The sequence below is a fragment of the Buteo buteo genome, chromosome Z (genome assembly GCF_964188355.1).
Source record: "Buteo buteo chromosome Z, bButBut1.hap1.1, whole genome shotgun sequence".
Lineage (NCBI taxonomy): Eukaryota > Metazoa > Chordata > Aves > Accipitriformes > Accipitridae > Buteo > Buteo buteo.
In genome coordinates this window covers 2,981,719-3,006,849 of record NC_134204.1, presented here as the reverse complement: position 1 = coordinate 3,006,849, position 25,131 = coordinate 2,981,719, and the positions used below count along the sequence as shown (strand labels likewise).

The 25,131-nt window shown below is 45.7% G+C and overlaps 1 protein-coding gene across 1 annotated transcript in view; it reads right to left on the bottom strand.

The window, feature by feature from the left end:
• Positions 1-25,131, bottom strand: part of MYO5B (myosin VB) — a 149,716-nt gene that overhangs the window by 104,403 nt on the left and 20,182 nt on the right. Inside the window, exons 2-3 of the mRNA XM_075019778.1 lie at positions 10,185-10,356; positions 7,791-7,935 (exon numbers count right to left, since the gene is read on the bottom strand). Coding sequence (XP_074875879.1) covers positions 7,791-7,935; positions 10,185-10,356 — 317 coding nt within the window. The remainder of the gene's footprint in view (positions 1-7,790; positions 7,936-10,184; positions 10,357-25,131) is intronic.

The following is a 25,131-nucleotide window of genomic DNA, read 5'->3' as shown; positions in this document are numbered from 1 at the left end:
CAGCTCCTCAGCCACACTAAAACGAGGTCAGCAATTCTTTTGTATGCCGTTTCTAACGAGAGCGAAACACGCACCCGGCCAATTTTATCAGCTCTCTGGCACCCTGATGCTCTTTTCTGCGCTGGGATCGCACCACAGAGCATCCCTGGCTCCGACCCAAGCCACCCGCAAGGAGCTGGCCCCTGTGGAGCACTGCAGCCCTGCAGATGGAGAAGGCTTTGTACTGTACTTTGTACCAAAAAGCATCACATAAGGGCAAGAATCATGCCAGTTTTCTTCTCCCCAAGCTTGTGAAATGCTACCCCCAGCAGTTCAGCTCTGTGGGCACCAGGAAGACAAGTCAGTTGTTCTTCCACCCCATGGCAGTCCCAGAAAGAAGGTCCTTCCTACAGACTTCATCACCTCAACCACCATCAGCCACTGATGCTTGTAAAACTCCTACACTACAATCTAATTAATTACAGTTGATATTCATTAGGAAAACCCCAGAAAGATTTTCAGAAATCAGTGGGAGCATTGACTTTTGGGCACACACTGCAAGTTTTCCATCCTCAGGTCTCCAGAACTTCACTGATGATGTGGGATGGCAAGCAGTGGCTGGGAGATGGGCAAGGGTAATCACAAGTCTTTGTGTTCTGATGTAATTATGGTGCTCGAAAACACCATTTTCAATGTTTAATGATATTTGGTGTTACAGCTTTCACACCTCAGAGCTCAAACAGTTCTCCTGCACCGCAGCAGTAATAACTTGTCTGAAGTAGCCTATTACGACTCCTTCCAAGTCAGGGATATTTCACATGCTCAATCATTACTTTTAGTCAGGCACTGATCTTTCTGTACCTTAAGCTCTCCCATGCCAGTGCTGTCCCATTATGAGTATTTATGTTTTTTCTATAAGGGCTGTCTCGTTTATGATTAAAGCTGTGAGCAAATAGCATCATTCTCATCCCAAATTGCCCAAAATAAACAAAAAATGAAACTTAAAAAAAAAAAAAGGATCATTTCGTTGACCAGTTATCCTCAGAGCATCTCTGTCCTCTGCCACAGCAGGGCAAGTAAGACTGGAGGGCCTCTCCTCCAATCCTTGGGAAACATCACCTGGAGTCTCTCCCTTTTTTTTTTTTTTTTTCTTTACATCACCTCTGGAAAAGTTACATCTAGCTGCTTTTGCAAACCCTGAGGTCTAACACCACCATCGGCATGTTTCCTGGATAGCTCTTCCAAAATCTTCTCCCCTCCTCCCTATCCCACTTTTAACTCTAAACAGAAGAGATCCCCTTCAGTTTCTCCCCTTCCCAAATTCAAGGATATTAAGTGTTGTTTTTTTTCTTCTGACCCTTTTTTTAGACCAGGGCTTTAGTTTTTGAGATGGCACCTGCTGCAAAAGCCCTGCTGAGCTGCAGCACAGATCACCCCCACAGCTCGCTGCAAACCCCCGACCCAGCCTCATTCAGGAGACCTAAGCCCTTCCCTGCTTTTAATATAACACAGCCTTCAGCCTTATTTATTGTGCCAGTCTAATTCCTCTTGCATCTCTGTCAGGGGTTAATCTCTCTTTTAACTCCTACCTGCTCTCTCATTGTATGTTTTTAAATCCTCTTGTAAAGCTTGAAATTTGAAGTGCTATCAAAGGACGTCCCCCACTGTGCCCATACCCCTCCCTGCTTCTATTAGACTATGGGTAAGGTCAATGCTGCAATTTCTGCTCTTTTCCAGCCCCAGCATCACACCCCACAGCAAAAGAGAGAGCAGTCGTGGTCACGTACAGCCCCACCAGCACCTGTATCCCTGCAAGACACAGATCATTTGTGTTGCCTATTAGCGTAGGCAAGCAGTGATTTTTTTACACTTGGACATAGGCTTTTGAGAGTGCAATGCAAGACTCGGGTGCATTAGCTTCCAACAAAAATGGAAAGCCACTACTAAATAGAGTTACCCATCTGCAGTCCAGGTGTTCGAGCATTTAGTGCCAGAAACAGCATGCCGGCAGTGGGGCTGAAAAGGGAAGACATGCTATTTCCATATAACATAAATTCAGAATCACACAGTAGATGCTGACCCTAGTTTGAATTGCAGACACCGGCGGTTATCCGGTACCCACCGAGCTGCAGGCAAGACCGGCAGCCCAGATACACAGAAGCTGAACTCATCCACCAAATCACTCTTGCATTTCTTATTTTATTTCTTCTGCAAGAACTATCAACAACACTGCGAGGAGATCCTCACACCGGTAAGGAGGAAACGCCAGTCTAATCAACAGGTTACTAGAACACTTGCCTTCCCATCGACATTGCAAGGGTCAGTTAAGGTTTGCAGAGTTCCTTCATGCTCCTGGCAGAACGTTAAAATGTTCTGCATTTCCAATTTAGCAGTTATACATGGATCAGATCAAGATATTTTTGTCTGGCCGCATGGAACAGCTCTGCAGACATCATGCATCTGTGAAAGCATCAGCCTGATGGATGCACAAGTGAATAAAGAGCACGGCACTTCACCCAGTCCATGCACTTCTTAGTAGACTTTTGCAAGTCCTTTATTACCGGAGATGTTTTTCACTGTATGGTTTGAACATTGCACTTATTTTGTGTTTATTAGCTGACATGGACTGCTGCTATGTCATGCTAATTATAAGGCCCACACACATGATATAATGTTGCTATTGTTGCAAGATCCAGATGTGCTAACTGGAAAACACACAGAATATAGAGCAAGGAGTTTGCGATGCTTTTGCCATTTGATTTACAATTTGAGCAAAGACCACCTCACTCCCTGCTCCCCATTTTTGAAAGTTGCTTGACAACCTTCGGAGGGCCCATTCTCCTGCCCCATTGCCCACAGCAATGCTATTCATACCACATACCTCTATCACCTAGGGCTGTTCAATATTCCATTTTATTAAGTATGATGCGTGATTCTTTCTTTTAAAAAAAAAAAAAGGCATTAAGAAACCTTACTTGGACTAGCAAGTCCTGTCCTGTGCCCAGAGTGAACCCAACCCGTACAAAAGGAAGAAGAGACAGGGGCCAAAGACAGAAAAACCACACAAATATATTCGCTACTGTAGCACACTGCAGTGATTTTCCTAATAGACTCAATTCAGCATCTGGAGACCACACAGTGACTGCACTGTCAAGCTGAGCTGGTTGAGGATAGCTGGGGAGAAGAAAAATGGAGCTGGAATCACAAAGGGAAATAGCTAACCAAGTATCTAACTAAGGCTCCCAAAGGCTGGGAATGGGAAGCTGGTGTTGCACCGTCACTATGCAAAATTCGGCCACCTCCACGGAGCTGGAAACAACTGATGGGGCATATTCATCAAGAGGAACATGAGTTAGGGTGAGAAGTGAGAAACAATCCCTGCTCCTGTGTGGAAAGCTGCTGGTTGGGCTGACTTCAGCAGATATAAAGTTTCAAGGGGAATTTTCGCTAGACTCCAGGCTTCTGCCCAGAGCAATGACACACAAGGAAATTAGAGCCACCGCTGGGATTTGGCCACACAAGGGATCTTTTGTTCCTCTATAAGAAAAGCAAGAAGCAATCAGCCAGGGCACCGACAGCTGTGCTGGCTCTCCAGACAATCCTGGATGTTCCCTCAAAGCTTTCAGTCTGCTTTCAGGAGCGCAAATGCCTTCTGCAACACCCAAGGGTGTAAAAGGCACCAACACCCAACACACCTCGCCAGGTACTATCAGGAGGACAGACACCAAGACCAGAGGAGGACATGGTTGCATTGCCCTGCAGATAATATGTGTCCCAAAGCACAAATTGCTTTGAACCCCACAGTCTCAGCAATCACTAAACGATCCATCCTTCCACCAACCCCAACACTTGACTCCACCACCGCCAGTAGCGGCACTTGGAGCAAATTAACTCCATGCTGTGTGTTTTGCCTAAAACAATATTGTTTCAATGAACCGAGTATGCTTAGTCTCACACTGGGTATGCAGGGAGTTTCTAAAGAGCTGGTCACTGTAAAAATTAGAGGCTGTCACATACAAATTTTAATCACCTGCCTTTTTTTAAGCTGTTTTACATGCAAGTGCTGCAAAGAACTGTCTGCAAAGCATCCTCTTTGGGAAAAGCTTTCATTTAAAGGGGAGTTTTAATGCACGCCCAAATCACAGTAGGTATTCAGATGCTTTGTGAACTATTTTGTCCCCCAAAAAGGCATCAGATATTGTTATTCACCTTCTGCAGCCCCTTGTCCAGCCCACCCACAACTTTTTTTCCTTTTAAATTGGCATTTCCTGATGACAGGACAACACCGGACACAGGATCCAGCAGAGCTTTACAGCCACCTGTGAAGATGCCTCCAGTCCCATCTCATGGACTCTATCGGCTTGAGGCAAGTGAGAAAGCACAGGACAACGTCACTAACACTTGTACACCAGCAAATGTTTTAAGTTCTGCCCTGGCACCCTGTCTCTACATGGCAACGGTATACTAGAAGCCCAGAGAATTAAAAATCTAATTGCCTCCAACTTTTCTCATTTAACAGAGAAATCTTATATTTTGTGCCCTTTTTCCTTGCCATCTACTCAATCCCATTCAGTCACCTCCACTTCCAGTCTTCCCAGTGTGCTCTGGGCCACTAATAAAGTTAAAATATACATATACATATTTATTACATGCATATATTACACATTTTATATTATATATAAAATATATTGTATATGTGTGTAAATTTATTATATTTTTAATATTTTTTTTAATATCTATATATGACCTTGCCTTCTGCACTGGAGAAGAGCTATTCAAGGTGACTTCGTGCTTCCTGATTATGTCCTTACTCTGTTTGTCCTATAAAAACATGACACACCTTGCAGCCTTCCTCATCCAGGTCTTCATGAAAAGGATGAAAAGTTTGCCCTCAGAGGACCGCTGCAACTTGAAACCCCGCAGCAAGGGAAAAGCTAGCACCATCAGCTTGCTCACACTCTTGCTCAAAGTTTGCACTATTTGCCTGTAGCCCAAAAAAGTCTCAAGCCCCATTTCAGCAATGCTTTTTTTGAAGGGTTTATTACCCCAGTGCAGTGTCCGATCTCAAGGAAGCAGTTTACTGAGCGTCAGCTAGTAAAGTTCTGCTCTGCCACAAAAATGGCACGAATATTATCCCATGGACACATATGAAAGCATGAAAATGAAACCACTCATCATGAAACTTGGGCGATGAAGCTCCACCAAACACAGTCAAGCTCACACAGCAACGACTGCTCAGTGGCTCCAGCAAGTCATGTACTCAGCACCTTTTTGCTCAGTGATGTTGCAGATAACATCAGCTGTTTCCAAGCAGTCTTCCATAGAGAAAGCTTGTTTTACCCATTTCAATTTCTTAGTTACATTGAGGACACTCTTGTTGAGAGAAAACCAGGGAAATTCAAACAGAATGCACATCTGCATTATTATTCTCACTTTTCTATAATGTGATTTGCATTTAATTTGGTTTTAGAATGAATAATTCCATTTTTTTTAAAAATATATAAGCCTACATATACATACACAAGCACACACTTACATAGATAAATAAAGAAACCCAGAAGGCTAGCCAGAGAGTGGTTTCCTGTTCTCAGTCACATTGCAAATTTGACCTTCTAAGATTGCAGGTTTGATTTTTATTCCTGGTCTATAGGATGCACCAGACATAATGCAATCTTTTAAAAGCTAAGACACTGCAAGAAGAGTGGTGGTTTTGCACACCGGTTTAGGTTTAACACGCTCACAGACCTCCATCCTGATCGCTGAGCTACCCAAGTACCCATGTCCCACCACACTCATGTGCACCCCCATTGCCTAAAGCAGAGCTGCAGATACAAGGTGTCTCACAGAGTCAGTAATTCAGTTTAAAAAAAAAAAGAAAGGCAAAAAGAAGTTTTGTCCAACGCACTACCATCCATCACACATAAGACACCATCCACACACCCTGCTTAAGGAGCTTCACCACTCTCCCTGCAGCACCGCGGAGGGAAAAGCCCAGATCAAACTGCAGAGAACACAATGTCCACCCAGAAGATTTCAGATTTAAAATATGGTGTGCTACATTTTAAGGCACATTTCAAATAACCAGGCGGATTCCTATAATCCATGTTACAATCTCCTCTCAGCCCCATTTGAATCCCTCTTTTGTACCAAAGCCTGCAATTACCATAATACCAGCCCAAGACAGAAAGTACCAGAGCAGCGCTGAACAGCGAGCATCTCGTTTAAGAGCTTTGAAGGTGGCTATTTCCATGTCCCCCGGCAAACTGAGCACTCCCTACCATCCACAGCCAGCAGTTATGAATTAGATGGGTAGCTGTCAAAAGGAGATTTACCCTGATAAGGGGGAAAGCACAGAGTCGAGCATCCCTGGCTAAAGCTGTCGGTTAGCCCACCGCCTGCAAAAAATATGCAAGGATGTGGGAAAGCACCAAGTCTTCCCAGCACAGACTTCAGGAGAAAAGCAAGTCGTTGCCTTATATTTTAGATGTGTGCCCAGGAAAATCCATGGTCCTGTCCACATTGGTCAGCAAAACCCTGACATCTTCTAAAAAGAACGGTGCAGCTTGCTGCTCAGGCCTGGATTCACGTAACAAGGACACAGTCCTAAGCCTTCCTCTTTCTAAAGGCAGCTCCCCAAATTTCTAAATTCTTCTCAAAAGGGTTTTGCCCAAAGCACAAGCACTTGCAGGAGGTCTGAATTGCAGGCTGGAGTCAGTTTGGGTACAATCCATCTGATCTCCATCCATGGCAGTGCTCCTCCAGATGCATTTCTGGATTGAAATCTGTCTCATCTTCGATTAGAAACACATCTTCACTCACTGCTTAAAGCCAAGACACAGCAGAAAACAGGCTGCAACCCTTGGTAAATGGTTCAGTGCTTACTCTTGCTATTAAAAGCCAGGGCTGTATAAAAATCACAGCTAATCCACAAGCAAATCTAAACACACTGTGCAAGCCCAGACAACTATAATAAAATGATCCCCAGTACAACAACTTTCGGCTTCCTCTCAAGTTCTCCTTTAGGTCATGGCTTATCTGGTAAGAACAAAATCCTGCGTCTTCAGCAACACAACACACACAGAAATAAAGTAAAACTCATGCCACGTTCATTTGGCAAAGACACGGCTTTGAAGGGCCCATAAATACCTCCAAATATCTGCCGGTCACCTCCTAACTCAAAATCACAGTGTCTCCATAAAGACGACTAACATTAGCTTCTGAGTTTAGCCTGATTATCTCACCAAATTATCTGAAGTGTGGTTTCCTCCGAGCTATTAAACATGACATTTGCAGAGTGGTTTGAATTTCTTCCAGGAAACTCATCCAAGCAGCAACAGGAGAAGGATTCCCCATCTGAACCACGGTTGCACCAAACCCGTGAGTTCCTGAGGACCACAGAGATCCCCATCAGCCCAGTCTGCCCAGCAGTCTTGGCAGCCAATAACAGGGTCAAGTCAGTGAGCAGAATTAATTAGAAATACCTGACCTCAAAGAGATTTCAGTATGAAGAAGTTCTGCACCGTGCAAGGGAGGCTGTTGCAGGAACCAAGTCTTGCATCTCACAGAAGAGGGGCAGAGCTACAGCACCCACCAGTGAAGACGACCACCATGATAGGGAGATTTCATACCAACATGGGGGATATAAAAGCATGACAGAAGACCCCATATTCTCAGCAGAGAGGAAAATCTGGAATTTTCACACTCTTTTCCACAACTTCACTTCAATTGTGTACTTGCAATATTTAATTGCGTATTTGCCTGCTTTTGATATGACAGTTAGATCCGACCCCATTGACTGAGCACCCACTCACCTGGCCATTTGCTTATAGGCTTCCTCTGCCACCGCAAAGATGTGAGGATCCATATCCCCCATGTTTTGGCCACTGTACGCATAGATGACATCCTGTTCGTAGATTGGCAGCTGCTCATATGGATTGATGGCAACAAGTACAATACCTTAGAACAGATAAATAGACAGATACGTTACACACCAAGCACAGAGTTAATACTTCAGGCTTTTCAGGGCTTGCATTAGTTGTTTCGATCAATTTTTTTAAACATGATGCTTAGAGGGCAAAAAAAGGATGAGAAGGGAATGGAGAAGGACTCCTAATTCTTATCTCAGCATCTCCTTCAAAGCGCTATGCTTTGACAGCAAGGCAATAAGCTCCCATACAGCTACAGGCACACTAAACTGGTGAGAAAAGCAAATATATAATCTTCACTGCGTGAAGCCAGAACTTGCAGGAGGAGTGAGAAGAGCTAAACAGTGTCTGAGCCATCACTTCAGAAAAACAACTCCTATGCAACCAAAGCTCTGCTAGACCCAAACAAGTATCCCAGATTTTTCCCTGGCTTAAATTCTGAGTTAAAGCTCATAACAAAGAAGGTACTCAAATCAGAATGAAATGCATAAATCACAGGCAAGGAATGCCAGAGTCTGCATTAAAGTTTTAATATCTCTTTCCTCTCCAACTCTAGGAATGCCGTGCCTGCCCACAGGAAGCAGTGAGCCCAGGAATTAACAAGAGGCAAAGCCACGTGTGGTGCTACCTGTGTGCTCGAGGGAGCTGGTCTGCCCCCTGCAAAACTGAAGCACTGACAAATTCCACCTCCAAAGTGCCTTCAGGTTTTGCAGGTTTAAACTGTTATTGTAAGGAGCTCCAGAGAGCATGTGGATGGTGGGAGTGGGTGCTGTGCTCCCAGCCCAGCCGATTCAGGGCTTGGGCACACTCAAATTACAGCAAAACACAGGAACTCTCGGTCTGCAGCAAACACCAGCGTACATGACTTGACCCGCAACGAAAGGCAAAGGCCAGCTAAGTCACGTTACCTGCCTCTGTTGGATATTAACCCAACAGCTTCACCTCACCATGCCCTGCTCCTATCTGTTTGCTTCTTGGTTCTGTTAGGGTCACACACCTTTTTACCTTAGTTGCCAAAAACATGCCCACAGCCACGATGCAAACCAAGCTGAAGGGCTGTAGTTGCCTCAGCACTGGCTGCTAAACAAGCACTTTTCTCCCCTTCTCAACTACTTTATAACCAAAGCACAAGGTACATTGCACCCATGCAGAGTTTTGTAGCTAAACCTACACTTGCTAAGCCTAAACCCATGTATCTTCACTAGCACGATGCTGTGCTCAAGATAATCATAAACCTTCATGAGACACTGCACTAATGAAACCTCACTGATTTTGGATGAGAGCAGGCTTGCAGCTGACTGGGAGCACACATGCAGCTGCAAAAGGCTGCAAGTTATGCCAGTAGTCTCACATTACACTTCATTAAAATATTTAAAGAAAAATCACCACTATTACCAGCTGCTAAGGCCACGGATTTCAAGGGTGTTACTCTAAAGAGTCTCCTCCTGCCAAGCATTTCCTCAGCAAAAGTTGCAACGCTTAATCATAGCTGTACATACCAGCCTTAACCCTGCCACACAAACAGTCCCCTGCATTTCGCCAAAATCTTGCGACTCATCACTTAGAGAATCGTTAGTCTGCATCACTGCTAGCAAGGTCATCCTGAGTGCCAGCAAGAGGGTTCAACATTCAATATTCTCCAGCGCAACTGAATAAAAATGGTTGAATTGCCTTCTTCCTTTGTTTTTAGGTTGCAGTTTGTTGTCATCCATTCACAGGTAACTGCTGTCTTGAACGGTTTTGGCAGGCCACAATTCCTGGGAATGACAAACCCAAGTTCACACCTGCCATCCTTCTGCTTTGAATTTACAAGTTCGATGACCCCCAAAGTCATCAAGAAAAGGCAGGAAACAGTGCTGCAAGGTTTTTCTTGCAGTCTTTCGGGAGGAAAAGCTGCTATGGACATTTCTCAGTTGGATCGCATCTTTCTGGCACACTGCTGTTCCCCAGTGGTTTGCTAGCTCCTACTTTTTTCCACACAGACTGCCAAGCACACACAAAGTTGGCCTCAAACTCATCTGACAAGACATTTCCACCAAGAGTTACATACATGGACCATGAGCTCAGGAAGTTCACAGTGCACCAACCCTCAAAAACCACCTCTGGTTTTGCAACTTAAAGCTTGTTGGCACACACTTGTGTCTCCCACCCGCTCCAAATTCACAAGCCCTGGACCTTCCTCATGCCACAGCCTCTGGCTTGTGGTCTCAGGGTGTGTCTATGTGGACATGCTCTAACCCAACGCTTTCCAGGAGCTGAACATGTGGCCTGGACACTCACCACAGTACGTGTAGATGTGGTTGGACTCGAGGAACCTGACTTTGAGGTTGTGGAGGACCGCGGGCTCGTGCAGGTAGCTCAGGGCTGTCAGGTCATTCTCTCCCACCAGGATATCTGGATTGCGCAGGAAAGGCAGCTCATTTCCTTGGAGATCAATAGGATATTCGTAGAGCTGAAGAGACGCACAAGGAACACAAGAACACAGAAAACAACAGCTCCTTTAATGTCTTATAACTTATCCAAGCATATCTCCATCCTGATGCTATAAAATACTTACGCATCCTGCTCTGAATGAAAGCCCCTTTATGTTAAATGCTACAGGAACCTGGATGACACACTACCAGGTGACAGGTCACCCCTTTGGTAAATGGCTTTGAGCTGGTCAACAGCTGGTCCTGAGGAACACTGGTGGTCCACAAGCACCAACCTGAGCATACCCAAGTTGTTTTCAGGCCAGCCTTGGTGGCAAATAGCCTTTAGCCAGCTCCAGGCAGTAACAGGTACCATACAGAAAACCACAGCTTCATCTGATCTAAGCATCTTCATGCTCTTTGAAAAGCAGCCTCATTTCAAACTAGACTATATTCTTCCCATCCGCCATTTCTCAACTCATTTTTAATTCAAGTTACTTTTATACTCAAAACCTTACACCCCTTCAGGCAGAGAAGGCCATGGAGAAGCACAGAGCCCCTGCTGCTTCAATATCTGAAGAGCCAGGTTATGCCGTTGAAGCATACGGCTGCCCATATGCTAACTATTTTTGACTCATCCCCAAATGAGCAGCAGGGCCACCAACTAAAGAAAAAGTGTAATTTTTTTCCTTTGCAGTGGAGGAAAAAAAAGTTGCCTGTGATGTTGCTTCCCACAGGGCATCTCAGGAAGGGGTCCACGATGCTCAGCTCCCAGCAGAAGCAAGGAATCCCAGTTTGCAAGCAAAAGGGCATCACTACCATTGCATTGGCACTGGATCGCTGCCTGTGCAAACAGCACAAGAAAAGCTGACCCAAGTGCACAAGGACAGGCTTACACAGCACATCTGACAACCTCAGGCTTGTTTTGTACTCCAATTCCACGTTGCCAATGCCAATTTTCAAGAGTTTGAACTCAGTCTCACATCTTAATGGCAAACACACCAGGGATCCCTTGTGATATTTAAAAATCAGCTCTTCATTCAGAGGGAGTACTCTTGCATACAGAGTACAGCCAGAAACTACAAAATCCATGAAAAATCACTTAAAGCACAAGGACAAAAGAGAAGCACTAAACAGTTGGGTAATGCATGTTGGCTGTCAGGAACAAAAGGCTTTCAACAGCTTCGAAACCCCCGAAGATACGTATGCTCAGTATCTCTGACACACATGTGCGCTGCTCCCCTTCGCTAAAGCTTTTCAGCCCAATGCGACTTGGGTCCAGGCAGGGTTTCATACAGAAGAGCATGAAAGAGGGGTCTCTGGGAGCGCCCACACTAAGGAGTAGCCTCTTGCACAAGCCCAAAATGAGATGTTCCTGTGTTTCACCATGACAGGGACGTGCTTGTTAAGATACCATCTACAACACCTAGTAATCCTTTAATCTCCTTGTACTTTAATGTTGCTGACCCTAAACTCAGCTGTACAAAAAGGCTAGACCTTGCAGGACTTATTAGCCCCTTTGGTTTCCAGGGAAATATCCAGATTAAAGAGAGAGAGAAAAAAAGTCTCCCCACCCCCCACACTCCCCCAAGTACTAAAACTGCTGAAGATCTCAACCAGAATAGGATGGAGGCTGCAGCACTCAGCAATACATACAGATGTATTTTGGCAGCCTGAGCACAACAAGCATGAGGAAGGTGCTGCTGTGGATGAGATGGGCGCCCACCTGCACCCAGGCACCCATCTCTGCTGGGCACCCAATAGCACCGCTCACAAAACCTGCCCCAGAGTTGAAGCCTGCAGTGCTTTTCACACCCATCACCAGTTTCTGGCAAAGGCTTGAGCATTGCTGCTTGGTTTCTCCAAGGTTTCTACCTTCTCGCCTCAGGAGCAAAAGAAAAAGCACGTAAAAAACCTGCAACGAGGGTAATCCTTGTGGTATCCTATGCCCCTGGGAGGAAGGGACAAATTGCTGCATGGAATGACTGGAATGGTGGAAACGCGCCCGACATGAGCATCATGCTCGCATCATGAGCACAAAGCATCATGTCATTAGAGAAAAGATATGTTCAAAGGACGATTGGTATGACTTGGAATAGAGACTAATAGACACAGGATGGTAAATCCAGAAGGTCCAACTACAGGGCTATTGGGCAGGGAGCCCACCAAGCAGCAAAGGACAGAGTGACTCATGGTCCTACACAAACATGCCTGGTGCTTCCAAGGGACAGTGAGGTGGCATCTGTGCATCTCCTCACCCAGATTTATCACCATGGAAGGGAAAAAAGCATCTCAGCTCCAAGAGGAGCATCATCCATCCTTTATCCTCCTCAGAAAGCTGCCCTGTGCTGGAAAAGCAAATTGGGGAGGACAACAAATGCAGCCGGGGCTGACCCAGGAAAAGCCAACAGCACCAGGCACTGGGTGCAGATTTCAACGCAAATGACTTTCTTTGCAAACCTGGCACATTCACATACTGCAAACGGCCTGTGCTTGCAGTGCTCTGAAAGAAGAATTGTTCTGATGAACAGCCTAATCAAGCGTGTCTCATTCCTGTTCTCCATCTTCCCATTAAGTAATATGGTGAAAATATTCCCTGCAGTATGGAAATGGTTGGCTGGCAGGGGACATGAATTACTCACCCTCCTCAGAGCATTTTCAATTTGGAGAAAGTGGCCTCTATTAATTCTTCTAAGCAACAGAGCAGATCACCCTCTAGACAATCAAGGAAACCCTACCTGCTCGGTGAAGAAAGCTAGTTTAGGTGGAATTCTTCATGAAAAATATATCTATTCTTCCTGCTACACCAGGCACCACACGTGGGGAACACACCTCAGGGCAGGTACGTAGCATGGCTGCTCCCTTCCCATAAACCACCCAAATTTTGCAGCTGATGTAAATGCCACTGTTAACTTCATCTGCAATCCCCCACTGTTACCCAATGTCCCACCTCATGAGCTTTTTGCGCAGGACAGAAAGCAGCTGCTCTTCCCCAGCCTCTGTCCTGCTTTGGGAATGATTTATCACTGCCTGCACACATGCCGTGAGCCTGGACTGTTCGTGCATTTGAAAGCAGCACTTGCTAAAAAACATCTACATTTAAATGAGTTTCTCATTTTTGTCTTTTAGAGCTTTTTTTTGTTTTTTAAAAACACAGAGGAAAAAAGGGATTTACGTAAGATTACACTTAAAGAGAAAAACTAAGGCACAGAGAAAGCTGTTGCACAGCAGTCACTTCTGCACTCTGTGTGATTTTTCCATCGGTACCCAAGATTGAGTAGATGCCACCAGCCGCGCTCCTTCCAATTTGTTCAGCAGCAAAAAACCATAAACTGATATTTCTAACATACTGCTGCTATAAAAAAAAAAAACCAAAAAAAAAAACACCTCATTCTGATATCACAGACTATTACAACTTTGCCAGAGAATGAAAAGAGATGAGAAGGGTCAAGGGCTTTTCTCTCAACCTACTTTAACACAAGTATTTGGGGAGTGAGCAGGCAGGGAAAAACTGGAAGTGCTAAGGCCATAAAACACATTTTAAAATACTTCCTTAAAAAGTATGAAATGGCTCAGGCTTCTTCACACATTAATTCAAAACTTTAAATTACTGACAAGAATAACGACATTCAAAAGCTTACAGTTTCATCTTCAAGTTTCAGATGGAGGCTTTTATCTCCCTCTTTGTAATCCTTGATAATTTCTGCCGATCTCCAAACTTCATCAGGGTCAGGAATCCAAACCCTAGTATACTGGAGAGGTGGAAGAAAAAAGAAAAAAGAGGAAAGAAAAAACTTAAACACACAGAAACCTCAGGAAATTAAATCATAAATAAATTAATTCACCATGGACACAATCTCACACTCATTGTAAAGTCAGTGCAGCTAAACCATTTATTTCAGTCCTGTGTCGTCCGTCCGTCCCCCAAAAATATTCTAATTTTAGATTTTGGGGTAAATTATAGACTAGAACTCTGATTTTCAATCAGACTTTCAATCAGGTTTCTCCCGGATAAGGTGTACACTGACTTGTTATCAATCTAACCAAGTGGAGTACGGACTCAAGGTAAATGTGAAATTTAATTTTCCTGGGGAAAAAAAACCAGCCTTCTAGAAGCTTTTACGAAATAACGGAATTCCGCCCCCCGCCCCCAGCAGACCAAAGCATACTTCTTTTGCACAAAACAACGATAGGTTGCTTCCCACAGAGCAAGCCTTAACCCAAACCCACTGCCATGGTGCTAAACTGGCAACAGAAGACACCAAAGCCAACTTCTTCACTTGGAAGCAAACCCGCAAACAGGCTTCAAGGCTCCAGAAAAACATTTAGATGCAACATTTAACCTTTTTAGCATCTCCAAAGTTCAGGCCACCCTTAAACCTTTGAGAGAAAATCCCAAAAATGGACCCGCACAGCTCAGGCAACGTGTCCATAAAGGGACAAAATCCAAGAGCAAGTAGCACTGCTCACACGTAATGAGATTATGGCGTTACTCAGAGCCACAACACCTCTTGCTAATGAGATTTAATTTGCTTTTATGATGCAGAGATAAATACTCTGCCCAGGCTGCGTAAAAGCATCCCCCATGCCAAACAAGTAACTGTTGCTGTGCTGAGACCTCCAGTACTTGCTCTCAGAAGTTGGGACAAACGCATTGCCAGTAATGCTGCAACCTCCATACATGGGTTTCCCTCACCCTCTACGTCCACCTTTCTTTTTGCCAGAGAAGGTACCAGTTTCCCTGCTCATGGGGCTTCCAGGGCAAGGTCCTGAGAATGAAGAATCCAAAATTGCTCCATCCCTGCAGGGAGTCACCTTGAGTCAGGCTTTTGTTGCTGGACATGGACCCATAAAGCTAGCCTGATGCTGGACTCTGCCAGCCAACAGAGTCAACATGAACCCTTCAATGATCACTTATTTATTGGCATTTTTGGGGTCATGTCTCCCTTAACTCTTCCTATTGATTGAAATAAGAGCTATATAAACTTATTCTTACACAAACACAAGGGGCTGGGGGGAAATCCCAGCAAACCCAAGCAACACCAGCACTGTAGCACCAAAGATGTTTTTGGCCCTCATCTTAAAACCAAATCTCCAGCACACAGTAGCCAAATAATGCTCATAGTGACCCAAGAGTTAAAGCAGCAGCAGCAGCCATCTAACAGCCTGCTCTGCAGCTCAAGAGCCATAGATTTTTGTATGTATCGCCTGTAATTATTTTTAGAGCTGCTCAATAGCTATAGCAGTGGGAACCTTTAGATGTTAATGTAGCTACACAAATGTATTGCCAGAAAAGCAGTTTTATCAGGGAGGGGAAAAAAAATTAAATAAATAAACTTTTCTCAGCACACCACCTCTAGCACCCCATAAACCTTCAGTGCTTTCCCTGCCATGAGGAAGGGCCCGGTTCGGGACCCCCAGCCCAATCTCCCCTGTCCCCTCCAGCAAGCAGCATTGCAAGAGATGAAACATCCCTGCAGCATGGCCAGGAACCCCATCTCTGGCTGGACCATGAAAGAAGGAGTAGGTGCAGCTGGCGAGATGGCAATGCATCCCTCAACCTTCCTCATCCCCACACCTCGCCCCAGTTTCTCCAGGCTCCAACACTACGGGAAGAGCTTTACAGACCATTGCTGCGGCTCTTGCCACCCCCACAAAGCGCCTTGCCTGCCTTTTCATCCCCACTGCCACAGTTTCATCCAGTGCCAGCTCTCTCCTGGCAGAGGAGAGATCAAACATGCTCTAGAAATGCTTGAAATAGCCGGGGATCAGGATGTACCTGGCTCAAGGCAGCCTCAAAAACAAGATGTTGCCAGTCTTGGCTGGAGCCCTGCAAACTCTCCACCTGCGCATGGGGCTGGGCTGAGCCATGGACCTGCCTGGACAGATGGACACAGAGAGGGGCACGTTGACCCCAAAGAAACCCAAAAACCACAGTGGTGCTTGTGCACGCTTTGGTGGATGAAATTTGAGTCCACCTCCAGCAGCAGTAAGAGGTCACATCAGCCCCTCTCAGCAATTCATCGTCAACCATGGCCAGAAGCCACCCAACACCTGGGCGAGATGTGAGGCTCTGCACCACTGAACCGCTGCTGGAGGGCAGCAGCTCTCAGCATCCACCGCCCAGGGATGGACTTAGAACCTGGTGGTGAAAGGCTTCCCATCAGCCACGCAAAAAACTACAGATTTTTAATTAAAAAAACCCTGTGATTTTCCAAGACTCTGTATACATGCACATGCAAAGGATCATGCAATACAGAAGGCAAGAAGACATAGGTGTCTGCAAGGTCTCAGAAGCCCTGGGGGTAACTCATTCCCCAGCTGGGAGATCCCAAATGTGATTGCTGCTCCAGCACAAGCACTCCCTGCACCAAGTGCTTCCCGTCCTGCTAAATAGCTGCGGGCTGTTAGAATAGGCTGCTATGAATGTATTTCCCCAAGCATCTATAATGCTGTGTTCTCATGCATGCACACACACATCCAAAAAGGGACCACCATTTTTTTTTCTTGTGTATTTTCACCATCCTCCCCTCCTTCCCGTGCTCCAGCAGAGACAAACACCCTCCAGGCAGGGCAGGCTGCTACGTAAACCCACATCCAACTCTTCCCTTTCATCCGTAAATCCCAAATATGTCAAACCATACAGCGCTGAAATAAAAGCACTTTGTCATTCTTAGATCTTTACACGGCGAGCTTTAATTAAAACCTGACGAGGCTTGGAGGCAGCCCATGGTGGGGGCACGTTGGAGCACCACGCTCATGTTGCCTGCCTTCCCTGCCTCCAACTTCTGCAACCCGCTTCCTCCAAAGCAGGTTCATATGCCACACGTTTGCCAATTAAATTCATATAGATGAGAGCCACCAGGTCACCAAAACCAGGCCCCCAAGCAGGTACCCACCCGGGCAGGAAGAGAGCATCTCTGTGAACCTCTACATCCATAATCTCACCTCTGGCATTCCACTTCATATGGCATGTCCTGACTTTGTTAGCTTTAACAACCTCTTGATCTTCTGGAGGAGCTTGTTATAAAGGGAAAGGGCAGGTGGGTCTATCTCAAAGCACTGGGAGCAGAGGATTAGCCTGACATCAGGGTCAGGAGACACAACCCTGGGCAGATCACTTAACCTCCCAACATTCCAGTGTCTCCATCCAGGAGGACAGAAAGAAAAGCATTTCTTTAATCCTCAAGGACGCCTTTGAATGATGCGTTAGCATTAATCGGAAATAGCTCTGCACGCTCAGCCTCTCAAGAAAAAAAACTAAAAAAAATCTGTTTTGTTTTTTAAACCAGACTCCCAATAAAACCAAAGTGATTCAATGCTCTCGAAGCTTCTTGCATTATTCCACCCAGCTTAAGCAGAAGCTTAATAAATTCAATCCCCACCTTCTGATTTGATTTAGATTTTAGCAGGCTGCTGCTACAGATGCAGATTAAAACCAACATTAAATTAGAAGAGGCAGGTTTTGTTTCGCTGTTTGAAAGCCCTCAATGCCAACCAAAGGCTCTCTCAGCGAACTCCGGGTGATGTATTCAGTGGATGCTCCAGCACAGCGAGAAGCAATGCTGGTCTGCACAGGAGTTACACCGACAGCGTGGACAGAGTACAATCTTTCATTAATTTAAGAGTATAATTTTCCATTAAATTAAGAAAAAAAATGCTTAAAAATTAGCTATATTAGTTTAGTCTGGGCTGTTTGGTGGTTGCAACAGTCTTCATGGCAAGCTGGAAGTAAGCAAATCCATCTTTAATATTACTGGTTTTTAATCCCCCAAGTTATTTCAGAAATGGCAATACTCACAGCTGACCCCGGGAAGTTTTCATTGCTCCTGGGTCAAGAGCACTTTTCCAGGGGCATCCTTCCAATGGGACTGAAGCCAGAGGGAAGGCACGGCAGAAAACCCACAATACCCCCAATACAATAGCATGAACCACCTAACAACTAGGAATTCAGTAATGAAGATTAAGATATAGTATCAAATATCCAAGGTTCTTCCACACAGGTTAAGAAAAACTTACAAAAAGACTTTAGCAGAAACCACAGACAGTGACATGCACCTTTGAAAAATCAAAGGTGAACATGCAAACGTCAGCTAAGAACAAGGTAGAGATTGGGACAAATATGTGTATATTTTTCTTCATAAAGCAAGCACATTTCTACTTTTCCCCCTTTACAGGGGGCTTATTGCCAACCTCATTCATATTGTTCAAAGAAATAACATGGTCCAGTATTACTGGATGTTCTTGAAGAGGACAAAAACACATATGAATGAAAAAACAGCACAAGCTTCAGTCCTGGCTTCCCCAAGAATATTTACATTTATAGATACAGCATGTGAATGGTTAAGCAGCTTACTTTGACACAGTCCAATAACTACCCTTCAGCTCTCACAAGCCATCTATTAGTAAAATTAAAGCTTTCCCAAACTTTGCTTTTCCCAAGTAAAAAGAGCAAAATAAAAACTCTACCTTAAATTAAAAGAGGTCATACCAGACAGCACAATTCAGGGTTTGGATGTCATTTTTTCCATAATTTCTTTTCCCTATTTTTTTTTAAACCACTATTACAGATAACTCCACAGAGATAATATAAAGAGACTCTTGCAGCAAAAAACCAGAGGACTCTCCTTGCAGCCACTGTGCATGGATGCTAACAGCATCCCCTTCCAGATCTGCACTAAAGCAAACAAACTTCTCTTCATTAATTTGCCCTGGGTGCAAAGTCGTGGGCTGAACTGGGGTCACTGCTGTATTTTTGCGAATCCACTGGCATTATGCCTACCACAGCAGGATCCCACATACCCCGTGATTAACAGGTGGTTATCTGTGGAGTTATTTAGCCATGATAAATGTGCCTGTGCAAACCACCACGCTTGTTGGTGCTGGGAAGAGCCGCTCAATGGGTGCTGTCAGCAGGAGGGCATGGCTCCAGGGCTCTCCTGGGTGCCTTGCAGCCTTAAATTCCATTCTGCCCCACTTGGCAGTGACTCAGGAGAAAAGTCTGCTTTGCCCGTGACGCAGCAAGGCACAGGCGAGGTGCTTCGGCAGCAGGGCAAAAACCTCTCTGTTAAGGGACTTGTGGATCATTAACTTTTGTATTATTATTTACAATATTGAACATCAGGGCAGATGGCAAACCATAATCCTCCCTTTCCCATCCTCCGAGCAAGATTTTCATCCCAGGAGTGATTTCTCCCCTGCCCGACAGACAAGCAAAGCCCATATTTAGGTCAGAGCTCCTCAAGCTGTGCCATGACTCCGGGACCTACTAACCCCTGCATCTCACCCCAGGCTGGCTTCTCCATTTGCTGCTGGGTACCACTGGCTGACAAACCCTCACAAGGGTCAGAAGGGGATGGCAGAGGATTTCACTGCTTGGTACAGAGCAGGCAGGGATGCTCCAGTGTTACACACCTCTCCACTGCCCAATTTCTGCAGCGCTGGTACCCCATGTTGAGACACCGTGCAAAAGCCCAGCATCCCCAGCCTGGCCAGAGAGTATCCAACTGTAGCAAGGACCTCTAATAGGAAAAGACCCACTTCTTTCTCACCGTAAAAACCCAGAAAGACTGAAAGAAGAGGTCATGGCTGGAAAAAAGAAAAAAAAAAAAAATCAACATTTCAACACACAGCAAGGGACACACACACACAACCCCAGTATCATGCTCAAGGGGTAGGGCAAAAAAAAAAAAAGTATTTTACTTGTTAAAAAACACAAAAACATCATTTTGAGCTACAGAACACAAACGTTAACTTGCTGAGAGCATTAAATGCAAAGGGAAAGACAGTGGCACGCTGCAGAAGCATCTCTAATTCCTCAACATGAGAGCAAGCAATTTGTGTGTTTCCCAGGGCTGATAAAAATGCACAAACCCTAACAGCTGAGCCAAGGCAGATGAGCATAATCTACACCGTGCCTCACATTCCCCATCCTCCTCGTGCTATCAGCACGGAGACGGACCCAGGGAAAGCACACAAATGCACACCCAGACCATGCCCCATCAAGGCAGAGCTCCTAAATTTTGGGGAGCATCTCTGTTCATCCCAGAGCATTGCAGAGGTCGCTGGATTTGAGCTAGCAAAGCACGTGCTTTGCTGATGCCTCCTGGGTACGGGATATTTTCGTCCCCCCACTGAAGAGCTGTCATGCTGATGGATGGCTCCACGTCTCCCACCAGCACTAAATCTGCTCTGTTTCTCTTTGCTGAATTTTACTGCCCTGCCCAAATTAACTCAGATGATGATTTGCATAAAGTGTCACAGCAGCTGAGCAGTACTCAGTTGCTCGGACAAGCAGCGTCTGCAGCATTTATCCACTGGCTCATTAGCAGCATTTCTAATGAAGGGGCATTTAAAAGGCTTCAGTTCATGATTGCACCGGCTTCATATCACCAGCGGCAGAGGTAAAACCAGCACCGAGCAGAGCAGGGCTGCAGGCGAGCCCCGACACCAGGATAGAAATACTGGGGGTACGCTTGAAGGCTTTAATTAAACATGATTTCCAGGACTAATCAATAGTCTCACATGTAACTAACAGCCAACTCGTGTCTTCCAATCCTCTCCCCTACCATTTCGTCCATGGCATCTCAGCGGCGCTTGTTACTGCAGGCTTAATTAAGACTGACGGGTTCAGCGCCAAGGTCTCAGGCGCACAGGCAGCCTTACTCTCACTGCAGCAATGGGCTGAAATGCAAAATCCCTCTTGCAGTAAGTCACTAGATTCTGCAAAACCAGGTAGAGCCCCAGGTGCTTTGAGACAGTGCTAAAAAACAATTCAGTCTTAATTTTGGGGGAAAAGCAGTCCCTCCTGGGCTGGGGAGCAATCCCCTTGTAGGCTGCAAGACCAGGATTTGCTCTGGGCAGTGCAACAACTTTTTTATTTTTACTTTGTTCCTCTACTCTTTAAGAAACAACAAAACCAAACCTCTCTGCCAGGGTCAACAAGACTTCACCCGCAGAGGATGTGCGTTACTGTCTGCATCGTCACTAATGAACCATCTCACAGCAGCCCGAGATGTTACAGGAGGAGAGTTGTGCCTGTTTAAATTGGAGCTGGCAGCACTTGGGGTCTCGCTGCCCATCTCCTTCTGCAGCGATGCCTTTCCAGCCTCGCATCAGGTTGACCACAGGAGCCCTTCGCCTTTGGTTGCTCTGATGCAGCACTAGCAAAGGGTGAGAGCTGGCGGCGGGGCAGACAGGCTGCTGCCTGCTGCGAGGATGCAGCCAGGAGCCTGATGAAATCACGGCGTACAAGGCAGGGCTGCCCCTCTGGATGTCTACGCCTGGTTTTAAAGCACGTGCTCCACTGGAGGGTTTGCTACGAAACCTGGCAAAGCCCCTCCAAAACTTAATATTCACCAGCATTAGAGAGCTGCACCAAGAGACACCAGCCACGGGCCTGCTGGGTGGGAGACCTCTCCCCAGGTCCTGTCCCCCACTGAGCACCAGGAGTAGGGGATCACCATCCCAATGAGCCACAGCAAGCACCAAATTTTTCTTCTATCACACATGGCTCACTCAGGTCTACAAGATGCTCACCATTTGCTCTACAAGAAGCCTACCGTCACCATCCAGTGACCACAATGCCAGAAAGGGATGCTCTGCAAATCCCCTAAATCACTGCAGAGTCCCTGGGGAGGCACAGATAACCTGGTGCTAAAGCCAACACAGATAATCAGGCACTTGACTTGCAGCTCCTCCTGGAAGAGCTGCAGGCATCAGGGCAGCAGCAGTTTGGAGCAGGAGGTTCAACAACCCCTTCCCAAGCATCTCCCCTGGGTCCGGCACCCCCAAGATGCTCACAGCCACATTCCAGCACCACCAACCCGACACAGCTCCTCTGGTCCCCGTTACCTCTCTACCAAGTCATTGATTAAAAAATTGTCACATCACACAGGATCAAGAAAAAAAAAATCTTTGATCCGGTGTCTAAGGGGAATCAGGATGAGACCCATGGTCCTAACTCAGCCACGCAGCCAGCTTTTTTTATTCCAGTAACAGTTACTGGGGTTTTACAGACTTGTTTTTTTACCTTTTTAACTCAAAACCCCATGCAGGGGTTGAGTGTCTCCGTAGCACGACTTTTACCAAACAGTCTGTCATACTGCGAAAGTTAAACCCTTCCAGGCTACTTTCTGCAAATCCCTGTTGATTGGCATTAATTACCCTTCTCTCGACTAATTCTCAATTAATCAAAACTTTGAGCAGTGCTGTGGTGTAAACTTGTCTTCGCCAGTCCCGTTTTCCATCTGAGTTCCAAGTAAGCACCTTGATGGAACAGGCTGGATTCAAAAGATGCTCAGTATACACCATATACATTTAATTATTAATAATGCAGTTAAAAATGACCTTTCACCCCAGGTTTTCCTCTACCTATAATGTAGCCTTGTGATGCTTTAGGGAAACTCCTAAGCATGTTCCTTCCCCAGCACAGTGACCACCCTTCATTAAATGATTTTGTATTAAAATGATCCTAGGAGGAGCTGGGTGCAGCAGCACAGGGCAGTCCGGGCCACAGAAAACAGCCAGGGGACACCAGGAATTTCAGCCAGAAAAGTTAAAAACAGCAGCCACTTCTAGGCTGTAATTGCAGTAACACACGTGGCATTCACAGTGTCACAAGCACCTTCTGAAATTCAGGGTATACACCGCTTCACCCCTCGCCTGCCGCTCCAGCACTCAGCCATCCTCCCTGCCAGGCACTGTTATACCCAGACAGCACCACCAAAATCTACCTTTAATTGCAGGGCAACTTCTCCACCAGACTGGATTTTCAACCTTACTATAAAGAACTAATTGGATTAATCAACCTGTATAGTTATCCCTCACCTCTCCAGAACTCACACATTAAAAACCCTCTTGGAGGATCACTCCATGCATGCTTAATTCAAAGGGGTTTTGACCTATAGTTGTATTTATGGGGCATTTCTCCAGCCCTTTCTAACCAGAGGGGTGTGCTGGAAAGGCCCCCAGGCCACCCTTGCATCTTTTTCATTGCTAAGCAACTGAAGCAAAACAAACTGATTACCAAGGATTTAAGTAAGCAACGTTTTACTGGTTATAATTAAAAAATTCCAGCAATGAGGTTTGCTAGCAGGAGACATGCAATGCCTGGAGACCAGCATCAGCGGTCAAGAGGCAAAGCTGGAATAAATAAGTTTTAATTAAATATCTGAAGTGGTGAACAAATATTCATACACCTCCATTTGCTTAGGAATGGGGGGCAGAGAAAGGGTCTCCTGGAGGGAAGGACTGCTCTTGCATTTTCATTTCATTGCAGTAATTTCCAGGTCTTTGGTAATGTGACTTGTGCCCAGCTCTGCTTTCCCCACGACTGTCCATGTGCCAGACCTCAGATGTGCACTTGTATGATGAGCTACTCTATATTACTGTATATATTTTGCCTCTTCTCCCCAGGGAGACAAAGAAAATAGGCAAGATTTTGCAATCACTAAACTGAAATTGGTTCAAAAAACATCTCCAAGGAAACTCACGTAAAAGGTGGTTTCCCTTTTAACATAAAATGGACAGTACAGCACAGGTAGGCAGTCAGCTACATTTTCCTCCTTATTTCCTTACAACTTCAGCTGTCCAGCTAAAATACTGAGATTTTGGCTTTCCAGATCTTCCAGCACTGACATCCTGCAGCCTCTTACTTATATCACACAGCAGCTCCCTGGAAAACCACCCCCTAAATCCCATATATAATTTCCTCTAATAAAGATAGGGGAGACAGAAGCTTAAATATGGAAGGATGCAGGAAAAAACATCTCCATCAACCCCTGAATTTTGAATCGCAGGAGGAGATTTGGGAGGTGATGCAGTTAGCAAAACAGTGTTGTGTTCTGCAGGAAGGGCTCAATGAAGGAGATCAAAATGCAGAAGACTGCCCAAGCGAAGGAAGGGTTGCAAGAAGGGTAATTGCACCCACTTAAAATAAAAAGTAAAATAAAATACAAAAATAACCACACCACCAAATGCAGCTTTTCTAGCTTCCACCACCTGGTTTGAATTTCCTCCAACCTGACAACATCCACCATGCATAGGCAAATCCAAGGTTATCTCTTCCCCTTGGAAGGGCGGATGCCCCAGCAGCACACAAACATATGCTCCCACGCAGATCAAACACGGTTCTCGTGAAACATCGAAATGTCCACACAGCAAAACACCCCAAACAGAAGGCAAAAATAAAAAGAAATTTTAGAAAAAAAGCTATCACAGCCACCGGGTGCTGCTTCTTCCTTCCCATCCCCACAACACAGCCACTCTGTTGCACGTCTCTTGGATCGACACGCAGGACGACATCCATATCCCAATAGCAGATGTATTTACTCATTTAAACATCCCTCCTTGTGTTACGGGAGCATTTCTTTATCCCCCCCCCCCCCCCCCCCCCCCCCCCCCAAACACTTACAAGCTACCTCTGGGCACAGGCAGTGCTGAGCAGGCAGCAGGTCAGAGCTTCAATGCAGGCAAGGCTCAGCTCCAGATCTTCCCATCATCGCCAGCAGCGCTCCATCATCCCAGGGACATCCCAGCTACAGGATTTCCATCCCACTACACATCCATCAGCTCAGGTGCAAGGGGGTTTGCTCCAAGACCAGGAAACCCAGTTCCCATCCGAGAGATGCATTTCCCTTCAGGAAGGACATGCATTTATGGTCACACTTTGGCTGATGCCACTTGCCTTGAAGCCACCAGGTCCCACCACTGCAGCTTCAGGACTACAACCCGTTTTAAGCAAAACTAATTAAACCCACTCCTACCACCCAAAGTGAGAAAAAAAAAGGATTATTAATTAGAAAAGCAGCAGACCA